This window comes from Porites lutea, chromosome 10 (genome assembly GCF_958299795.1).
Source record: "Porites lutea chromosome 10, jaPorLute2.1, whole genome shotgun sequence".
NCBI classification, from domain to species: Eukaryota; Metazoa; Cnidaria; class Anthozoa; order Scleractinia; family Poritidae; genus Porites; species Porites lutea.
The window spans coordinates 29,149,835-29,170,896 of record NC_133210.1 but is presented as its reverse complement, the minus strand read 5'-3'; the positions used below and the strand labels follow the sequence as shown (position 1 = coordinate 29,170,896).

The following is a 21,062-nucleotide window of genomic DNA, read 5'->3' as shown; positions in this document are numbered from 1 at the left end:
TCAACTGAACCATGCTACTGACAATTTACAAACATCGAGAGAGAGTTCCGTTAATGGAATAAATACTTCAGCACGACAATTCAAGAGAAAGCTCCCGTAGTACTGTTTTTTTATTATTAGTATGTTTATAATTTTGAGGTCTGTAGACGAATCCGATTATACGACCATTCATTACAAATGAAAGCTACTGAGTAGTACTTTGCTTTGGTCTTGTTTACTGTGCTGTACAAGGTGGCTCAACTTTTGATTCTGTGGATGATCGGAAATCTTAAAGTGTGACCATTCAAATGAAAGCTACTGAGTAATACTTTCCAATACAGTACCATTTATTATGGTATACAAGGAGGTTCTAACTTTCGAGTCTGTGGATGAAATCCTAGGGTAAAACCAACATACTGTTTACAACATCAAGTTGTTAACGGTGAAAGCTCAAAAATTGACAAGATTTTTCACGTTTGTCGTTTGTTGTTATCGAAACGTTGGAGATAATGTCCCGCATATTACAGATGACCTTTGGAAATGGTCCAGCCATTTCGATGTTTCTGAAACAACAAAAGGTGACTAAAACAAACCAACAAGCACAAGAGTCCGGCTCACCGCAGCTTGTCCTCGTTTGTTGTTTGAATATCTACTCAGAAACAAGCATACAATTAAACGTCTAACCAAGAAGATATTCTGAAACTTAAAAGGGTAACAAAGGATGTACCCTTCTGTGGTACCGTTAATTATACTTTAAAAGTTCATAAAAGTTTTTGAGCCTGTGGATGAAATCTGCTGTATGATAATTCAAATGAAACCCGCCAAAAAGTACTTCCCTATGGTATTGTTAATCATGCTGTACAAGGTTGTTCTAACTTTTGAGTCTGTGGATGAAATCCTAAAGTGTGGCCATTCAAATGAAAGCTACTGAGCAGTACTTTCCTGTGGTACTGTGTATTATGCTGTAAAAGGTGGTTCTCACCTACTTTAGCGTCTGTGGATGAAATCCTATAGTATGATCATTCAAATTAAAGCTACCGTGCAGTACTTTCCTGTGGTAAAGTTTATGATGCTGTACAAGGAGGTTCTAAACTTTTGAGTCTGTGGATGAAGTCCTTAAGAGTTTCCTTTGGTGCTATTGATTATGCATATTAATTTGGTTTTTGTAGAAGTCTTCAGCACAAACTTTACACTTGCAAGTGAGATTAGTAACAAATGATCTAACCACACCGGACGCGATTTTTCGTTGCAAATCGACTATTTTATGGTCTGGTGTGCGTGTGAGATAATCGAAACAGTTATGATGCTTTGCTGTTTGCATGGAGAGAAGAGCCTTCATTCATCACCAATGTGGTAGCAATTTAGATGATGCGCATGCGTATTCTTGAAAACTACAAAACGCTGTTAGCAAATTGTGAGTCTCATGGTGGACTGCTTAAAGCTACTAATTTACTTGAGAACGTTACATTTTTTATTCATGAAACGTGAACGGATGCCTAAAACGGTACCCTTTAAAAATCCCTTATAATAATAATAACTTCATCGCACAAAATTTCGCAAATCTTTTAAATCTATAAAATTTTAGTGAATAGAACTACCATGGAACTAGCTTGCGAGCAAGCTCTCCAATTATGGCAAGCGAAGCGAGCCACGAGAACGCGCGCGCCCCTCATACCCGCGTCTCCTTTCGCGTGCGACACTCGCGTGACTTCTCGCGACTCCCCCCAAATGGAGAGCTTACTAGCAGGCTACAATAGAGCACACTACAGACACAACCCGCAATCAACACAAAGCCACAGCAAGCTAGCTTTTAGAGACAGTCAAAGCTTGCAAATGGAAAATAGCCCGAGAACGCTTTCCACTCGTGCTGGACAACAGGTCTTTGCTAGCGGTACGACTTGACTTTGTACCGCAATACCCAATAGGCCGCCAATCTGAGTGCAACGAAGAATAAAAATAGCACAAAACCGTCGAAGTATATCTTGGCGCCTTCTAAATAGAGCGCATTCTCCTCAACATCCATAGCGCTTAAAACATCTTCGCTGTTGGTAAAAATACACCGCTTGTTCTTGCATTCTAGAGGCCCTCGTTTATTTCCATATATGGCACACACCGTCCCTTCCCAGCTGTAGCGCGCGTATGACACGTATGTTAACCACTGCATGTATTTCGGAATGGTGTCAAAATTTACGAAGAAACCGCTGAAGAGAAGCACAGGGATACCAGTCACCGGAGCAACGTAAACGGCAGTCTGCGAGAAGAGACGAAACAACAGAGTAAAGGCCTGTGCGATCACTTATACGACTCCTATTTTACTGTAAACATCAAAATGATCCCCAGACCTATTTTTCCGGACGGAATGGAATGCTTCACTAAGGGATCTTTTTTGATAGATGTTCCACTTGATTTATGGGCTGATTGAGATTCTGGAAGCATCCAAAAAACTTAATTTTGAATGACCTTTGCTTTCATGTCTTAGGGTGGATTTCCACTGTCACGCAATCTTTAATACGCACGCAAGTAAAATTTTACGCGCGTAAATAAAATAGCGGCTATACATTGTGGAAGGTCGCGCGTAACCGTAAAAGTTGAACCTCGCTCAGATTTAACGTTTACGCGCAGACTTTCATATATCGCCTCTATTTTATTTAAGGTGGACTTCCACGGTCGCATTATTTTTACGTGGGTACGCGCGTAAATAAAGTAGAGGCCTTGCATGAAAGATCGCGCGTAAACGTAAAAGCTGAAAGTTGCTCAATTTTTGCGTCTACACGCGGCATTTCATACATTGCCTCTATTTCATATAGGTACGTACATTGAACGCGCGTACGCACGTAAAAATTACGCGACATTGGAAATCCACCCTTACTTCGATTTCATTACGTCGTTGCCGCCGCTGCTGCTGTTGTTGTTCAAATGCAGAGCATTCAGTTTAAATTTTCAAAACTAAGGTACAGACTTCTGCTTCGTGGTTTACTCAGGTGGATAAATGTATTCACTGGCTGTAGATAGAGCGGTTTTCACTTGACTGTCGAAAGTAATTGAGGAATTGGTTTGGTTTTGGTTTTACTACGCCCTTTGGTTGGCTAGTGTATTTACTTTGGTTTTGGTTTTACGACAGTCAAGTGAAAACTGCTCTAAGAATGAACTCGAAATACTTAATACCGCACTTGGCTACGACTCAAGCACAAAAAAATTCTGCCCTTCAAAAGTCTTTGGGAAAGTCACCATTAGAGTCAGGAGTGCGAGTTGTACCATCTCTCATGCGCGTGAACCACATACCAGAAGTGGTATTTACTATAAACTTATAGCCTGCGTAATAGGCGTTTGCGCGCGAGCGAAAAAGAGGGATGAAGGAGGAGAGGGGAGAAAATAAATGGCGTTTCCTCTTCTCCCCTCCTATCCTCCCTTCTTCCATTTGTTTTGCTCTCGCTCCAACTTTTGCACAATAACTCGAGCGGAAACTCCCGCTTGCTACGTGGGCTAAAAAACCTATGGAAAACACTCAGTAACACTTATACCCACCGGAAGACTGGGCGCCACTGTTCCTATGAGCAATCCTATTGACTGAGCCACAAGACACGTGAGTATTGTGATGGAAAGAAACTGTGTGTAACGCAATCCTTCACTGGGTTGATCTGTCATGAAATACACTATTGAACAGTAGATCACAGGGAGCAGAATCTGCCGGGGGAGAAAAAGTCAAGGGAACGATCAATCGGGATGCTTCATAAATTCAACTGGCGTTGGAAGATTTGGTAGTATGTCGGGCAACACTCAATGAATAGATGTTACACTCCGTGACAGGTCAAATGCGAGCCCTAAAAATAGCGTGAGAAGCTATAAAGGACTTTCCTGACGGGAGGAACTTCTGGAGAAGTATGTAAGACTTGATTTATCCACGAATCTGCTAAAAAAAGAATTCTGCACGTAGCTCTACACCTGTTCATGCAACCCTTCTCATATTGCCGGCCTTTGATTCTCCCCCTATTCAGCGGACAAAAGCGGACAGTCAATACCTTTGATCTTTTGTATTATATTGTTGAACGTCCATTATCGCCCAAGTCAGGCTTTTATATATCACGTATAAATATCTCGGTTTAGAGAGCAATGGGGCCCACGGCGTCCAGGAACTAAATGGAACTACTTACTGGCATGCGGCCGAGGCTCATATAAGGTATTCGAGCAGCAGCCTCGATTACAGGTGAGTTGCAGTTTAATAATATGGTCTATAATCATGTTATTTCATGCATCTTACCTGAAAAGGAACGTCAGCCATTGTTTTCGCCAAATAATAAGACTTGAGACTGTACCAGTTATTTAAATGTTCGCGAATAAAGACAAGTTTCTCCATCGGAACTGTAAAAGAAATTGCAGCATGAGTTTTAAAATTACTCCATCTCCTGTAACACAAAGTTATGGCTTATATACAACTGGAGAAAAAAACAAATGCATTAAGATGTTTTGAGGAAAGTGTGGCACAGCTCAAAAAGCCTGCGTAACTGGAGGTTTTTGTTTGTCTAGCGCGAAAATGAGTGGCGCTCGTTTACTTGCCTTTACGCGCGTTTTCGCACCTGACTTGCTACTTATTTGCTTGTCTCCCACGCAGCCGTTTTTGTCTCGTCACGCAACACTCCTCCCCAAAGGGGAAGGGGGAGTGAGGGAGGGAGGAGCGTTGTTGACCAGACAAAAAAGACTGTGTTTGAGCTAAGACTTTGCGTGCTCGCCGAACAAATCAGAAGCTACTCTGGTCAAAGGCTGACTCATCCCAGTCGTTTCTCACAACCTTCCCCTAGTGCTGCGTGGGATGTCATGGGAAGGAGGAAAACGCCGTGCTCCCGCCGTGCGCGTTACGCAAAGACGACTGGGACGAGCCAGGGTCACAGGTGAAACGTCGAACTTCGCATGTGACGAACCCAATACTAAGGGGCGAAATCTATTGTTGTCGCTCACAAGTATATATTTCTTTACATGTGAAGTGCGACGTTTGAGTGTTTGACTCTGGCATGTATCAACCCGAAACTCTCGCTTCATTAACATAAACCTCTTACAAGCGCTCTGAAAACGGAAAAAGGCTACTCATCAACCTCGAACGAAATCAGCTTTGACGGATTACTTACATGTTAGAACGGTGGGCATGAGAGAGGTGAACATAAGAAAGAGAAGCGAGAAAAACAAACAGCCAGTGTTGTTAAAGACTTTGTTGCCGTCATTTCCTATACCGTGGTATAATAATCCGATGAGAAGGCCAACAGAAGCTATGGACACAAACCGGAGGTGAGTGAATACTCGGTCTCTTAAGACTGATTGGGCAGCTCGCTTGAAGAGCACCATGAACTGAAAAAGAGAGGACAAGGAATTAAGCTACTGACTCGGCTTCGGATGTTCAACAAACATTAAACCATGTTACATGTCGAAATATGCCGGTTACCGAACATTTTGCCCCCAAGTCACTTCGCCCCGGTTACTTAGCCCCCTTTTCTAGAATAAGGAATATTATATTTAAAGCATGCTTGTTTTGGTTTATGGCTTATAGAACGAGCAATATTACATTTGAAGTGCACTAAATGAGTCAAAAATGAGTTAAGTAACCGGGGCGAAATGACCGGTTAGGCCATTCTACATGTTGATCGTTGTTGAACGAGAATAGAGATGGGCCCTCTGCAGCTTAGGTCTGCTACACAGCCGTTTTTAGTGTCGTCTCGTGGGGAGGAGCGCTGCGTGACGACACTAAAAACGGCTGTGTAGCAGACTATCTGCAGCTCGTTTGACAACAAGAATAGTGGCATTTGTTGATCAGCAAATGTTGAGGCGATGCAAAAAACGTTCGTTAGAAAATAATACATTACAGTGTTCAAAAAAAGAAAAAATCGGACAAAGACATCCCATTTAATTGGTGAAGCGCACAGTATAACGTTCACAGAAAGAGCAAATTAAAGCCGCGTAACTGTCTTTCTCAAACTAAATAATTGTGGACGAAACCTCCGAAAAGCTATGGTGTTACCATTCAAATGAAACCTCTTTAAGAGTACTTTCACATGGTACTATTTATTTAGTATGTAGTTCCAACGTTTGAGTCTGTGGATGAAATCTTATGGTGTTACCATTCAAATGAAACCTCTTCAAGAGTACTTTCACATGGTACTATTTATTTAGTATGCAGTTCTAACTTTTGAGTCTGTGGATGAAATTCTATGGTGTTACCATTCAAATGAAACCTCTTTGGCAGTAGTTTTGCACGGTACCATTTATTTCTAAACATTTTACAAACAAAAAATTTGGAACTTTTTGTTATTTCCGGCATTAGCCACAATAAAGGGGGTAACAAAATTTTCGTAAAACTAAGACATTAAATTGGCAGTTAATGGACATAAAAGAACTATGCAGGCACAGAACCAAGGTTAATCCAGCCTTTCATTTATTAGCGAAGAATAATAAGGGGGAGAAGGAGTGGGACTTAGTAGAGAGGGAGGAAGGTGGGGAGCTTAACAGAGGATTTACATAAATGCAGCCAATCACTTCATTAACCAGTTAGTTGGAGCTGAACGTGACGAGCTGAACTTGCCTAAAAGTAGCGAGCTAACGTTTTGGTAAAGCTATTCACCTGTGTTGTTTGACTAGCAGCATGAATTATGCTATCAGTGCTGGTTTTCACATTGCAGTTGGGAAGCAGGGACACCACCATATTCCTGGAATCATAGCTACAACTCGTGCTGTTCGTGAGACTTCTCTTCTGGGTCATGCTCTCTTCACGAGCCTTCCACGCCTTTACAAGACTCGGTATCATGTTATCGCCGTACTCGCCTGATGCTACCTCAATGACTGCAAAAAAAGGAAAAAAAATTATGTAATTATATGAATGAAATTTTTTTGTCAACGACACGCGCTCTCATCGGCTATTTGGAAGTCACATGACACCCAACGATTAGCGCGCATAGCAAGCGCCGAATGTTTTTAACCAGTTCATGGACATTTCTCTCCTTTTTTTTGACAATTCGACAGTTTAGCAGTTTTTATTATCATACGCGCACTCGACGATCTCTTAAGAGAAAATAGAGGGTCTGTAAACAGGCTATGTTTATAGGGCGATAGCGAAGGGAAAAATTTCGAGGACACACGCGCGCAGAAGGGGGTGCGTGTTCCCCTAGCGCACTCTATAAAAATCTAACCGGCACCAGCCACGCCCAACGATCAGAAATTCGACATGTCCCATTTTGTGGAAAGGGAAACACCAGAGTTCCCGGAGAAAACCCACACGTTTACTTTAGTCGTAGCAGAGAAGGGAAACAACACTCACACCGCATACGGCATTGCAGTGGCGGGCCCCTCCCCTGGATCTGCTACTGCATTGAGTTTGCTGTTAGTTCCTGCCTCGTCCCCATTCGTCTCTATTTGGAACGCAAGCAGAGAACGGAACGCAAGAAGCGTGACGGACGAAGCGCGAAGGGTGATGGAAGGAGGAAAACGAAGTGGAAAGACAACTGGCAGATCCTGACTCAAAAAGTTGTGCGGAGACTTGAAAAGTTGAGCTAAATCATTTTTGCTATTTATCTTAACCGTTTTCTCTATCACCCTCCGCGCTCCCCTTGACCGCGTTTCTCTCGTTGTTAGGGACTTTAAGATCCAAGGAATGACCAAGCGTTACCAACATCAATTTTCTCCTGACAACATCAGCAGATCGTAAACAGTAAAGGTTATGAGAATTACTAAATTGATTAACAAAGGAAGAAGATTTTGATCTTCAACCAAATTCTCTCAACTATTCTTAAAAGAAATGTATGCGGCTCAGTCTGGAGAATTTGTATGTGGATCTTGGGGCTTAAAAGGTAAAAGTCCCTAAAATTTTAAGAGTAGGCGAAGAGACGCATGGGGACGAGACAGTGTTGCTTCACCTCTCTGCTCTAAGGTTTTTAGCCGGGTACTACAGTTTTTTCACCTCCTGAAAAGGCAACATGTCCAAAATTCTGATTCGATCTGAAAACTTATTCGGTGATCTCCTGTACTTACTGAAGTCAGCTGGATTGTGGTACTTGGGACAGACAAAACCCTCACTGGAAAAATACGGCAACAGATCTTGTACAGTACCATGATACAAGCAGTTCCCTTCCGCTAAAACGTACAGCTGCAACAAAATGAAGAACCAGGATAAGGAAGGCCGTTACGTTTTTGGCTTAAAAGCAGAATACCAGCCACTTTAATAAAAGGTATACCCCTAAATCAGTGGCTACGTAGCCACAAAGCGGACTACAAAGTGATATACCTCTTGCTTTAAGCCATCAGTCCGCATAGCAACGCAACCGCGCCGCCACGTAGCTGCGTGGCTACGTAGCCACCTAGCCACTGTTTTAGGGGTATAGCTTCGAAGTGGCTGGGTATTAAGCCACATTATTTTTTCTGTCACTTGGATGTAAAATATCAGAATCAGATTTCATGAACATTTTATTTCACAGCAAAGATTGAGCTACTTACTTTGTCAAACATTTCAAAGAGTTTTGCACTTGGTTGATGGATAGTGCATACCACAGTCCTACCACTGTGAGCAAGTGTTCTCATGAGGCCGATGCATTGATAAGCTGATGAACTATCGAGGCCACTGATGAAAAATAAAAGACAACAACCGGGTACAAAACTGTGAGTCCCTTCGGTAAATAATAACAATGATGATGATGATGATGATAATAATTTATTGGTAACATTTCCAATAAGTGGTTCTTAATTTACAATACAAACATAAAAATAGATAAACATAAAACTTATCTAGAACACATTGCAGTAGAAGAATGTGTAAGATAATTGAAAGTTTTGTTCCACCTTGTGATTAGAATATTATCATAGGTACAGATGCGCTGAAATTTCACTTGAAAGTAAGGGTGTGGATTATCTTTGAGTGGGTTGTGTCTGTAGTTGATTATCATCAATAGTCCTGCGTAGCTCAACTTGGGGATTTAACAGGCCAAAATCATGCAAAATCATCATTTCACTTCCCAGTCACTGGGGTCATGGGGTATAATTTAAAGCACACTTGATTTAATTCCACCAGCGAGATATCATCATTCTTAGTTACCTTGTAGGCTCATCAAGGAAAATTAAGGGTGGATTATTGACCAGTTCAAGTGCTATGGCCAATCTCTTCCTCTGGCCACCCGAGATTTCACTCAACCTTGTGTTTGCGGTCTCTGTTAATCCCAAGTTCAGGAGGATTTCCTGGATCTAGAAGTTAAATTGAGGGTGAAATGAGTGAAAAATGATGTGAAGTGGTTAGGGGAGAGTGCAGTCAACCACACATCTTGCCAAGTGTGTGTACAGCTTGTTTTAAGTCAGTATTTAGAAACTGGTGACTTTGTTACCAGGAAATTGATGTTGGTCACTCTTAGCAGCTAATCTTTGAACGAAAAACCTTTCTCTTAACATTAAAAATATACTTAATTAACGTTTAAGCCTCTATGTTTTGTTCACCAACTATACTTATGTGTTTACAAGGTCATGAATTTTTTTCAAAGCCCTGTGCAAACTGAAATACGAAAGACAGCGGGGAAAAATAACTTCATCTTACAATTCCCTCTTTGTCTTCTTGTGTTAAGGACTCCCTTAGATGAAGATTGGCTGACACCTATAAACAGAACACTAGGGTGAGTACAGTCAATATAAGTTTCAAAACAAAAAATAGTGTACCCAAAAAAATATAGTGAAACTCATCATAAACAACAGAAATATTTAAAGGAACATTATTGTGTTGTAGGGAAAATGCCTGGTGGGAGAAAATTAAAAACCACAACAGCAACTGTAAATTAATTTGTGTTCTTGAGGTTTGCTTGTCAGCTCTGAACTTAATTGTGATTGGTTTATGACATGCACAGTAAAGAATGAATAAAGTTTTAAAGGATTTATTCTCTGGGGACCCCAGAAGTATTATTATGAAATGCAAGGGAAGCAATGAAAATATGCAAACATATCTCATTTATTTATTTAATTTGAACAATATTTATTCAGGGGGGCCCAGTTCAGCGAGGCTGGTTTGAATGGGGCCCTGATGAAAAGAAAAAAACAACACAAAAAACAATAACAGATAAAAAAATTGGAACAACTAAGTATAGCGAAAGTATTGGTGGCTCAACTTGGCTTGGATCTTAAGTGCCTTTTTCGGCCAAACCCAAACTTATTTAAATCATGCTTGCTGCTAAGGGCCAGAGGGAGGGTGCTCCAGATCTTGGCTCCGCTGAACCTGAATGAGCCCTGTTACTTAGTTGTTCGAGCTAGCGGCAGACAGAGCAAATCTTTATGGCATGTGTTATATGAATGGAAATCGCACGTGTGGCTAAATTCATTAAGTAAATACGCTGGAGCCAGGCCATGAAGGCTCTTAAACACTAGCATGCACTTTAGATAGTCCCGGTGGGACTGGAACGTAGGCCAACTGAAAGTATAAGATATCTGCGATTGTGAGACTGGGTAGCCTTCAATAATACTGGCGGCACGTCTATGCAGCTTATCCAAGTACTCTCGGTCAGCCTTACTGCAGGAGTCCCACACGACAGCACAATAGTCGAATACTGCAAGTATCATGGCATTATAAAGTGTTAAACACGACTCAAGCGGAATGACCTTGCGCGCTTTATGAAGCATGCTGAGCTTTGCCGATATTTTGCGCCCAATGTAATCTATGTGGTCATAACACGAGAGGTATGGATCCAGCATAATGCCAAGATACTTAAACTGATAGACTCGTGACAGGACAGTGTCCCCTGCTCTGACTGTGAAACTATCAATAGTGTTTACTAGAGATCTGCTAAAAAACCCTCCATTCTCAAGTCAAGTAAATTCTAAAAGCAAGAAGTACTATTATGTTAACTTTTCTTTGCAAAACTGGTGTTTATTCACAGGACACCCATGCCAGAAAATTACTATGGCTTCCAAAGTGGGTAAGGGGTGGGGCATAAGGAGGGGGTGGAGTTGGAGTTGGCTCAGACCAGTAAATCGTTGGCTGGTGAAGTATGGATATCAAGGACTTTAACTTCCACGGACGCGATGGCAGTGAAAATGTCACTCTAAAAGTGAATTTGGATTCTTTCGTAAAGTGGGCATGTCATGTGATAGTCATGCAAAAATCATATTAAATGGCAAAGAAGAGTACAAAAAAGTGTGGCAGGCGCAAAGTTGTTGTTTTACCTACTAAAGCCATTGCTTTTTTTACGATCTCATTGCAGTCGCATAATAGGATCTTACAGCCTAAGTTGGAGATGTAATTTAACCTTGGTAAGTAACGTCTACAAACAGCACAAATATCCTTTTTCTGGCCGGCCCCCAACAGACTCAATGAAAAGTGTTTCGAATTTCCTTTCATCTTGATTGGCAAATTGACAATGGCATATTTAGCTGGCCAATCATAGTCGCACTCAAATCCTGGTATACAGGTGGGTGCCCAGAACAAGGATTTTGGTGCTGTTTTGCAGACAGACTTAACCAAAGTTTAGTTTTGTCTGCAGTGCAGGCTAAGGATCATTAAGTTAAGATGTTACATATGTACCATCATGGATTCCAAGACAGTGAGATGTGGCAGAAGTATGTCATCTTGCATGATGTAACAAGACATTTTACGGAATTGCCGCAAGTTACGATCCACACCATTGACCAATACTTGACCATTTGCATCTCTGGTTCTAAATTAAGGTTAAGGAGGTAAAAGATGTTTAATAAAACAGTCCATACTGAACACAATGATAAGTTTCTTGATACACAAAATGTTGAAATTGTTGAGATAATCATGTCCGTAAAGGGAACGTGTTTCTGTGATGCCATCGCTGAATTGGCAATCAATAAAACTCAGCTCCCCTGTACTAATTAACCCCTTAAACTCTAATTTCAAAACTTAAATTCTCAATCATTCTCCAATACATTTCCCATATTAAGTATGGCATAGTATACATTAAAATCACCTTGTGTGATCATGTCCTTATAATAGGCCATTTTCTATATATAAAATAAAAATTCAGTATGATAGCGAGTCTTATATTAGGGGACAAAAACAAAGAAAATGATAAACATGTTTGTTCATTTTCTTTGTTTGCGTCCTAGGACATGCCATCATGCTGAATTTTAATATGTTGAAAGAGGCCTATTCTTATAACCACTCTGTTTGAAATACAGTGGCACAGATGTGAAAAGGAGAAATTTCTCACATTGATCACTCTTTATAGAGTTTAACCCTTTCACTGCCAAATGTAGCAAAGGCAAATTTCGACCAAGTTTGCAAATTTCATTTTGTAACATTCTGAAAAACAAATAGCAGAATGTGACAGTACAGGCAGAGAGCTTGCTCTAGGAGTACATGCATTTTCACAACACTTTTTTTGATCAATATATCAATAGTTATACCTCCAATAGGAAGGAATTTTTTATTCAAACCACAATTTTGCAAATAAAAACTTACAGGGCTGTCACTAAGATTTCAAATTGCCAGGTATAATAAGTATATAATGAAGAGAATTAAAACCGCCAGGTATTTCTTTTGCAGGTTCTTTTTTTTCTTCTATTTTCGCATCAAAGTAGCCAGGGAAAAATCATGATCCCCGCCTCTTAACATCAGCCCTTATGCAACTTCCATGACAGAAAACAGAAAACATTGCTGTCTTAATGATATATATTGACAAAAGTAGAAGGTAAGTAACTCACTTGTATCCAGCAAGTATATTAATCAATGTTGATTTTCCAGCTCCTAGGAAACAAATAGACAACAATATTATTGCAGCATATTGTAATGTTACCAAGATCATTATTAATACTGGACAATTATAACAATAATGTAGGGTTTTTCAGAGACAAAAACAATTCAAAAGTCAAATGAAAAACAAAAATATTATACTGCAGAATTCAAATAAAGGATGGCTTGAACCTCAAAAACTGTAAATTGATCAAATACATACCCATGCAGGCATTTATTTAATTTTAGGGGTACAAGAGGGGGCATTTAAAAGATATAGGAGGCATTTAAGAGAAAGAGATGTTTATACTTGATATTAAACAAGATGCAATGTGCAAAACCCTGTTCAATAAGCAAAAAACTGAAAAAAATGAATGATTTTGCTTCTTTTTTGTCAGTTACTAGTATTTTGGGGTATCTTTTATTGGAGGCATCCAATAGAAAGTGGGTATTTATTAGAGAGGGGTATCTAATTAAAAACTTAACATTGTAGAGGGGACAAGTATTGTTACTAACAATCATTGTTAGTAAGACAAGTTAGGGCGGATCCAAGATTTAGTCAAGGGGGTTTGGACAAACGTCTTCCTGAGGTAGACCATCCAAGTGGGAGTCTGGGCATGCTCCCCTGGAAAATTTTGAAATTTAGGTCCTCCGAAAGATGACTTCCAGAAGTTTTTAAGGATACAGTGCCTTTGAAAAAACCTATTTTTTTTAGCTATTTTAAACATGAATTACTCCTACACAAATCAAGACCGATATCGAAAATAAATCTGAAATGTCTAAAACCAGGAAAGACTCTCCTCAATCAATGTTATTTTTTTCTCCTTTTCATCACAGTGTTTTTTTTTTGGTTTCAAAAGATATAATATAGTGTTTGTTGGCAAAGTATCAGTAGCTTTTCAGTCAGAAACCACTTGTTTTTAAATGTATTAAATTCAGTTTAGGGGGTTTTAAACCGCCCCAGACCAATCACTTATTTGAGAGGGGGCGTCAATTAGACAGGGGCACCCAACAACTGTTTTCTGTAAAATATCTGTTCGAAAAAGCAAATATTGCCTAGAATTTTCTACAGCTTGAGAATGGCTAAGAAATTCGAGATAACCATTCCATTCAATTACAACTTTTGAAGCTTACCTAATAAATTCCCTACGATTTTCTGACGTTTAATTTTTCATATTTCACTTCCCAGGTAAGGCTTTTTTTTGCAGAAAAAGGAAACCTAAAATTTTCGGATTCAACAGTGTCATGGAGAGAGGAATCAGAAAAATTCTCACTTTCGTTTAAAGGTAAATTGCATCTAAAATTTTAGGGAAAATCATACTGAAGCCCTTGTAATTTCGAAAAGGCTCAAGTTACCCTAGGATGACCGAACAGATACAAATTTCATAGAGCGCCTTAGAGTGCACCGCTACAGATCTAAAAGGACTCTAGTTAGCCTCAAAAGTGTTTTTAACGTATTTAAGGGTAAATCTTTGTTGGGTGCCCCTGATTAGATCATTTAGAGTAGTAGTAAAACATAATTACCTGAGGGCCCAAGGACTGCTACCAATTCCCCACTCTTGAATTCACCAGACAGCCCATGGATAATTTGCTTCACTTCTTAAAATAAAACAGCAAAAACATGTTTAAAAGAGTGTAAAACTGTAGGATGTAGGATTTTGAAGATGATAAGAGAGTAAATAAATAGTCTGAGAATTAATTCCTGGCAAAGCAAGGGCCGAAGTTAGCACACCAAGTTTTGATAGGTTTTGCGAGAAAATTACCATAAACATTAATAGCTGATTGATTCAGACGTTAGTGAGGGAGTAAAAACGACTCAAAGTGATTGCAGTTTACATTGGATCAGCTTGATTCCTGACAGGGCACATCCTTTGTTTTCTTTTCACAAATTGTGACCATCTAAATTAATGTGACGTTTTTATTGGTCTATAAGATCAAAATGAGAGGAATGCTACTGAAGGCTGTGCACCATCAGGACCACAAAAACATAAAACAAAGGGGTCTGACAGGCTTCATAACCATGTAAGCCTTTCTGTTGATAATCCCTCCTAACCCATTTTTTTAAAACGATGTGTAAAAAAAGGGCTTAAAAGGGGTAGTTTACAGAATTTCAGTATAATCTGTGATCATCAAGACAATCATCAATGCAAACAAAGTAAAACCAATATAATTATTGTATATGAATGGTAGGGGCACTGATAAAAGCAACTGTTTAAGACCCCAAAATATGGGATCATTACAGGTTTCTGGGAAACTGCCCACCTATCTACCCCTCCCATAAGCCAACACTTTGCCCTAAGTGAGAAGTAAGTGAGTAGTAAGTGTTAGATATGCCAACTGTAGAAGTACTTAAGATAGCCAAATGGGATTCTTTACACTTTATGTTCAAAGTTAGTTGGCAACATTAGTATATAAGATCTTGCACTCCTCTCTCCATGTGACATATATTAACCAAGAAGACTTCTCCAATCCGTTACTTACGAACTAAGAACAAGGTCCTGCCCACACTTTAACACATATTTCATGAAAAATTCAATAACACACAGAGCATCTATTGCATGGAATCTTCTTACTCCTGACCTTGCAAAGACATCCAACGTTAAAAATTACAATAGAATAGCCTCAAAATCTGAAAACCTACAGAAATTAGGTTTTCGGGCTGAATCTCCACAAACAATGCCTGACAATAATAACAATAATTTTTTTTATTATTAAGACAATTTTAATATACTTCTTTTAGTTAGCTTAGGGCCGTTTTAAACGTCGTGCTACTGCTGTGCCGAACTAAATTGATCGAATTAAATTCGACTTAAACACGGCAGTAGTTCGACTTGGTTTCAAACGTCGTGCTACTGCCGTGTCAAACTCAATTCATAAATTATAAATACATTAGAATATATTTAAAATTTTGCTAAGCCGTTTCTTTATTTTTGTGTTTTGTTTTTGCCAACAGCTGTTCTATTGGACTGAATTAAATTCAACGTCTGAAACCAAGTCATGCTAGTGTTGTGCCGCAGTCAAGCCAGCTTAGTATGGCAGCAGCACAACGTTCGAAACAGGCCTTAAATGCATGACCCCATAAGTGGAAATGCTTCAATCACCATCGTGTTGAAATAAAAGCCACCGTATTGTTTTGTATAATTTGTATTAATGTACACATACCCATTTAACCCGGACAAGGGTCGAATCAGAGTGTCTCCCGGAAATGTTTGTAAGGCTTTATAACAACCATGCCTGAAGTTACACATGTAACTGTGAGTATCTTTCTTCTGGTAAAAATCTTAATGATGATTACTTTTCTAAAATTGTGTTGCTTTAGAAAATATCCATGCATCTTTCCCCCTAATTATAAAAGGGTTCAATAATTAATACAGTTGTTTTTTCATTTCCATCCATCTATCGACAGGAAATTCCAATTTAGGTTTGTATACATTTCCTTTAAAAGTTTTGGCCGTTGACCTTTGTTTCCTCTGGAATTCCCGACATTCCACAATGGAGTGGGTTTGGACAGATATCTTCTACGACTACATCACACATCCTGTGTAGCCCCTCTGACCTTAGGATTAACATTTTCATGACTACAATTAGCAAAGTTGTTTTGTAAGTTGTACCTTTTTGTTAGCCTTAAAGTTTACGTACAAGGGCGACATGTGACTGTAATTTATAGCTTATCCTAACCACAAACATGTGATTATTAATTGTCCAACTTTGAGTTAGAAACTGTGATGAAATTTGCTAAAGGATTGTTAGTATCATCGATCAGTTGATAAGATTAATGTAGAGAAACAACTGATTGATGTAAGCCACACATGCAAATGTCAGAAATTAATCTCTTGACCTTTTTAAAACTTAAAAAATTTGAAGTGGTAAATTTTGCTCAATATTAAAAAAATTAATAATATTACAAGAAAGCTCTGCTAATGAAGTATTATTTGAAAGGTCACACTTTAGAATTTTATCACAAGAACCGAAAGTTACAAATACAAAAGTACAAGTCTTTCATCAATTATTTACAAAATTCTAATCTCCAGATAATGATCTTCATTAGTAGACTGGTCAAGGCATGCAGTGTACAAAAATAAATTAGAATTTTGCTAAAAGGAACAGCACTGATCAGCAAAGGGATCATAAACTTTCTCATTTTGCATTGATATGTGAATTTAACCCTGTGAATTCGTAAGTTGCAAACTGCATCAAAACTTATGCTGCTAATTTAGGATAATTTGAAAGAAGAGGAAAGGAACAGGGTTGGTATATAATCCCATCCCAAACGTTTCAACAACAGGCTGAAATCATACAGAAGCTTTGCCCACACGTGTCAAGCACGTGTACACACCTGTCAAGCACATGCATGTGCGAGAGGCAGTGGCTGACCTGCTCTCATCACTCCTCTAAATCATATCATCCCATAAATCACACCATGAGGGAAAAACAAAGGTCACTATTTTCTTAACTTTATACAGACAGGTTAAGGTGCAAAAATCCATTGTCCAAAGTAACATTACAAGCTAACAAAGCTACCATTCAAGAGTGCTATCATGAAACCAGAAAATCACATGGACAACAAAGATGACATCAAAAGAGTATTTCAGTGAAGAATAACACAGGATTTCAAAATAATGTATGTTTACACCTCTATTGGATTACTTGAAATCAAGACATCAATGAGATTCCTTTTGGAAAGTGTTGAAGATCAGATTATTCAGGAGCTCCTGGTGTGTATCATTATGAACATCCGTTTAATGTCAATCAAGCACTGTAACCTGGCTTTAATACTAAATTACTTATTGACATAATTATGATAAATCATTTGCATTCCTCATATTATATTACATAACCAATAGGCATTCTTTCATGTTGAAGTGCTCTTTTTGCTCTTTTATTTTCGCATTTTCATGTAAGAAACTGGAAGCCAAAATAAATTCACTCATAATTCTTCTGTATAACTGAAAAGGAACATTTTCAGCTTAAAAGTGTTTGTATAGTCATTTACATTAATTTTATGTAATTAGAAATTATATCTGGAGAATCAAATGGCTTCCAGAAAATTTGGCAAAGTTAAAAGTCTTATTTCTAAGTTTCTGTTAATATTTAAACATGTAATAATTGCTGTGGATGATAATACTGATTGTGGAAAGACACCACTCTAAAAAGAGGAAACCTCTCCTTGAACTTATTGGCAACACCCTATTCAAAACTAAGGTTAAAACTACCTTTTACCCATTTCTTGGATGGTTCAGTTGGCAAAAAACTTAAGACACAATCAAAGTAAATCACAGAAAAGCAATGGTTTGTAGCCTTCATTCAAGGGTTCACACGTTTGAATGCTAAAAGAGAGTTTAGATAACTTTTTTTTTCGCTTGACGTGCAAGGACTGTTTGAGTTTTTTGGTTTAGCATGAATAGCCGAAAGTATAATGCCAGAGATATGGGGTTAGATGCGGTTTCTTTGTGTTTGCTTTTTATTTGTAAATACTCAAGCTATATCTTTAATGATTCGAGTAGTTTCCAAACCTAACAAAGCTAGCCTTCACTTGCGACCAAGAGCTTTCTCTTAGATTTTGCGCTTCAGTTACATGCCGTAAACATATAATTTCAGGAAAATAACTTAGTATAACAAAACCCTGGTGTTAATTTCATTAAATTTGTGGTAACGGTCAATCTTAGTCGTTGTACACAAACAACAAAATGAAAGAATAATTGAAACTCAAGGTTTCGAGTAATGACTTATAAGTTATCACTCGACCGTTTCAATCTCACCTACACCATTTATGTACTGAACTTTACCCTACGCCGTAATATCACTCTTTTAGTAACACATAAAGAAGCGCAACTTTTACTTAGAAAAGACTTAATTTCTGTGCACGAAATTGCTTTTTTCTTCTTTCTTCTTCTCCTTCCGTGCAAAGTGCAAAACTGCGCTTTTCGTATATCACAATCGACCGTAGCTGGATATCAAGTTCCTCCAGCAAAAAATATGCAAACGAAATGCAACTCGTAAACAATAACCTTGTCGATCACTTAATAATAGTCGATGGCTTGAATGCATGTTTAACAAACAATTTTACGCGAAAATTGTCTGTAAACTTCCTTGAATTTAACCACATTTAAGATTGCCATTAACGCTTCTGGATGTACATGTACAAGGCACAATCCCCCGAGAGACAGGGAAAACCCATTTATAGACCCATCACTGACGAAACCTGTCTGATAGGCGAACTAAAAATTTTGTTTTCGCAATTCAAAATAATAATCTCATTTACGGTTCTAGACCTTAAAACCTAGAGCAAAATAAAAATCGCTTGTGAAAGTATCCTAGAGAAGATAAACTGGGCTGAAATTTTCTCTTTGATCTGAAACCATTTCAAATGCAGACGATGTTTACAACGTGTCTACGTCTGTTGTTGCGAAAGTGTACAAGTTGGACATCGAACAAATTTGCACAACATAAAATAACCTCTTTCAACACACGAGATTCTGCTCAAATCTCTTTTCAGTTGTACAGTGTTCAAGTTATACTCCAAGGGTAGGACAGGGCTGGAATTTTGGAGATGAATGAATATATTTTCGCATCTTTCCACCAACTCGAATGTACACGCATCGTTGCTGTGTTTGTCTCGTCACGCCTGAAATATCCTCGCGCAACATAATAAGCTATACAGAAAATAGCAATACCACTAAAAACTCTTCGAAGAATAACCACTGTAAGTCTTAAAATAAGAACATTTCAATAACCTAATCAGTTTCAAATAAAACTGAGACTATATTGACCTTTTCATGCTTTGTTATAGCCAGTTTGGACACGTTATCTCTTTCTTCGCCGAAGACCTGCAACTTGCTTATATTTTGAAACTGCGAAGCCAAGAGGCGTTTTATTGTACAAGGCAGGAAAATAGCTCGGCTCACCTTTTCGACCTTGCTTCACACTGTAACTAACATCAATGAATTCCAGGTCCACCTTCTGTTTAGGTCTTTGCCAAAAGCTAAGCCTTTCCACATATTCGCCGGCTTCGAGCATCGAATCTTTGCTGTCGACAGAACTGGTTTCCTCTGCGCCACAACATTTAATCGCTGACTTATAGCTCTCTGCCCTGGCCGAAATATAATTTTCCATCGGTTTCAACCACTGGCGTTTGCCAAACCGGATATATATTATGTCTCACTTTTTCTTATAAGTCATGTGAGAACGTCTTTGTCCTTCTTCGTCGACTCAAAGTCCAATTTATGTAAATTAATGAATAATTTATACAATACACAATTCGATAACATTTTTGCACAACTTTTTGCGGTTCAGGATAGCAGGTTAAAAACCGCCAAGGCTAAATAAATAGCCCTAATAGATGCCAAATTCCTATTAGCTGTTAAATTTAGTTCAATTTCAAGTCATGTCAGGTCGTGTTAAATCTTTTTTGGAAAAAATTACGTCACAATCCACTGTTTTAACAAGTATAAAATTAGTACGACAAATTTAATAACCCCACGGAAAAGACAGGAAAGAAAACTATTGTCCAGGTCTTCTGTCTTTTTATATACTCGCATTAAACAGAATTACAACCTAAAAAGACCATACGATGCAAGTATTTCTGATATCGTAGCGTGCAGACAGGCCAGTGACATTCACGACGCCAAAAACTGCGGGTATTTAATTCAGAAAGCCGAGACACGATATTTCAGAGGATTAAATTCAAACAAAATTATAATTTTTGGTAATTAAAAAACTAACTTTATTGCAGAAATGACGATGATTTTATGGAAAGTAAAGCGAACGTGTTTAGACCTCCCAGGTTTCTAAATCTAAATAAACCGGATATCTAGGGTCTATCTGGGATTTAAAGTTTCATTTTTCATAACGTGGCACGGCGATGAAAAAAAACGAAAATGTAAACGAGTTGACTGGGGACCAGGACTTTCGGGCCGAACGATTGCTAGGTATTTTTAATTTTGTTTGTGAAATCATAACTCAAGACAAGGACACAAAATCGTTACACGTCAATCATGCCCTTTTTCGTATTACTGACAAATATGGACAAATGTAGGTGGTCTTTTTTAAAGTTTGCATATTTTTTAAATATTCCATTTTCTAAAATATACCGTAAAATTACGAAAATAAGCCTCGGAGCTTATATTTTTCAAAGGCCCTTTTTTGGAGGGGCTTATATTCGGAGGGGCTTAAATACGGAGGGAACTTTGCGTTTCAAAATCGGTTAGGCTTCTAATTGGGGGGAAATTTGCGTCTCAAAATCGATTGGGCTAGCTTATAGTTGAAAGGAAATTTATTTATGTCGGTAATTTTGCAGAAAGTTTTTATTGAAACTCGCGTTGAGGACAAAGACCTTTCTAAAACGTAGCCATGCAAGTACTTTGTCAATATGGAAAGAGGAAATCAA

At 38.6% G+C, this 21,062-nt stretch overlaps 1 protein-coding gene across 2 annotated transcripts; it reads right to left on the bottom strand.

The window, feature by feature from the left end:
* Positions 1-1,048: 1,048 nt before the first annotated feature.
* Positions 1,049-20,044, bottom strand: LOC140949927 (ATP-binding cassette sub-family G member 4-like). 2 transcript variants are annotated; one of them, XM_073399080.1, is made up of 13 exons: positions 19,582-20,044; positions 14,201-14,272; positions 12,649-12,691; positions 11,504-11,636; positions 9,533-9,589; positions 9,044-9,189; positions 8,449-8,572; positions 7,987-8,101; positions 6,584-6,801; positions 5,100-5,316; positions 4,238-4,338; positions 3,505-3,663; positions 1,049-2,230 (listed from the first exon to the last, which is right to left on the bottom strand). In XM_073399080.1, the coding sequence occupies exons 1-13, from the start codon at positions 19,787-19,789 to the stop codon at positions 1,865-1,867; spliced, it is 1,959 nt and encodes a 652-aa protein (XP_073255181.1). In that variant the 5' UTR covers positions 19,790-20,044; the 3' UTR covers positions 1,049-1,864. The 2 variants fall into 2 exon arrangements, with proteins under 2 accessions (XP_073255181.1, XP_073255179.1); XM_073399078.1 differs by having other exon boundaries at positions 14,201-14,275; positions 19,582-20,042.
* Positions 20,045-21,062: the final 1,018 nt, after the last annotated feature.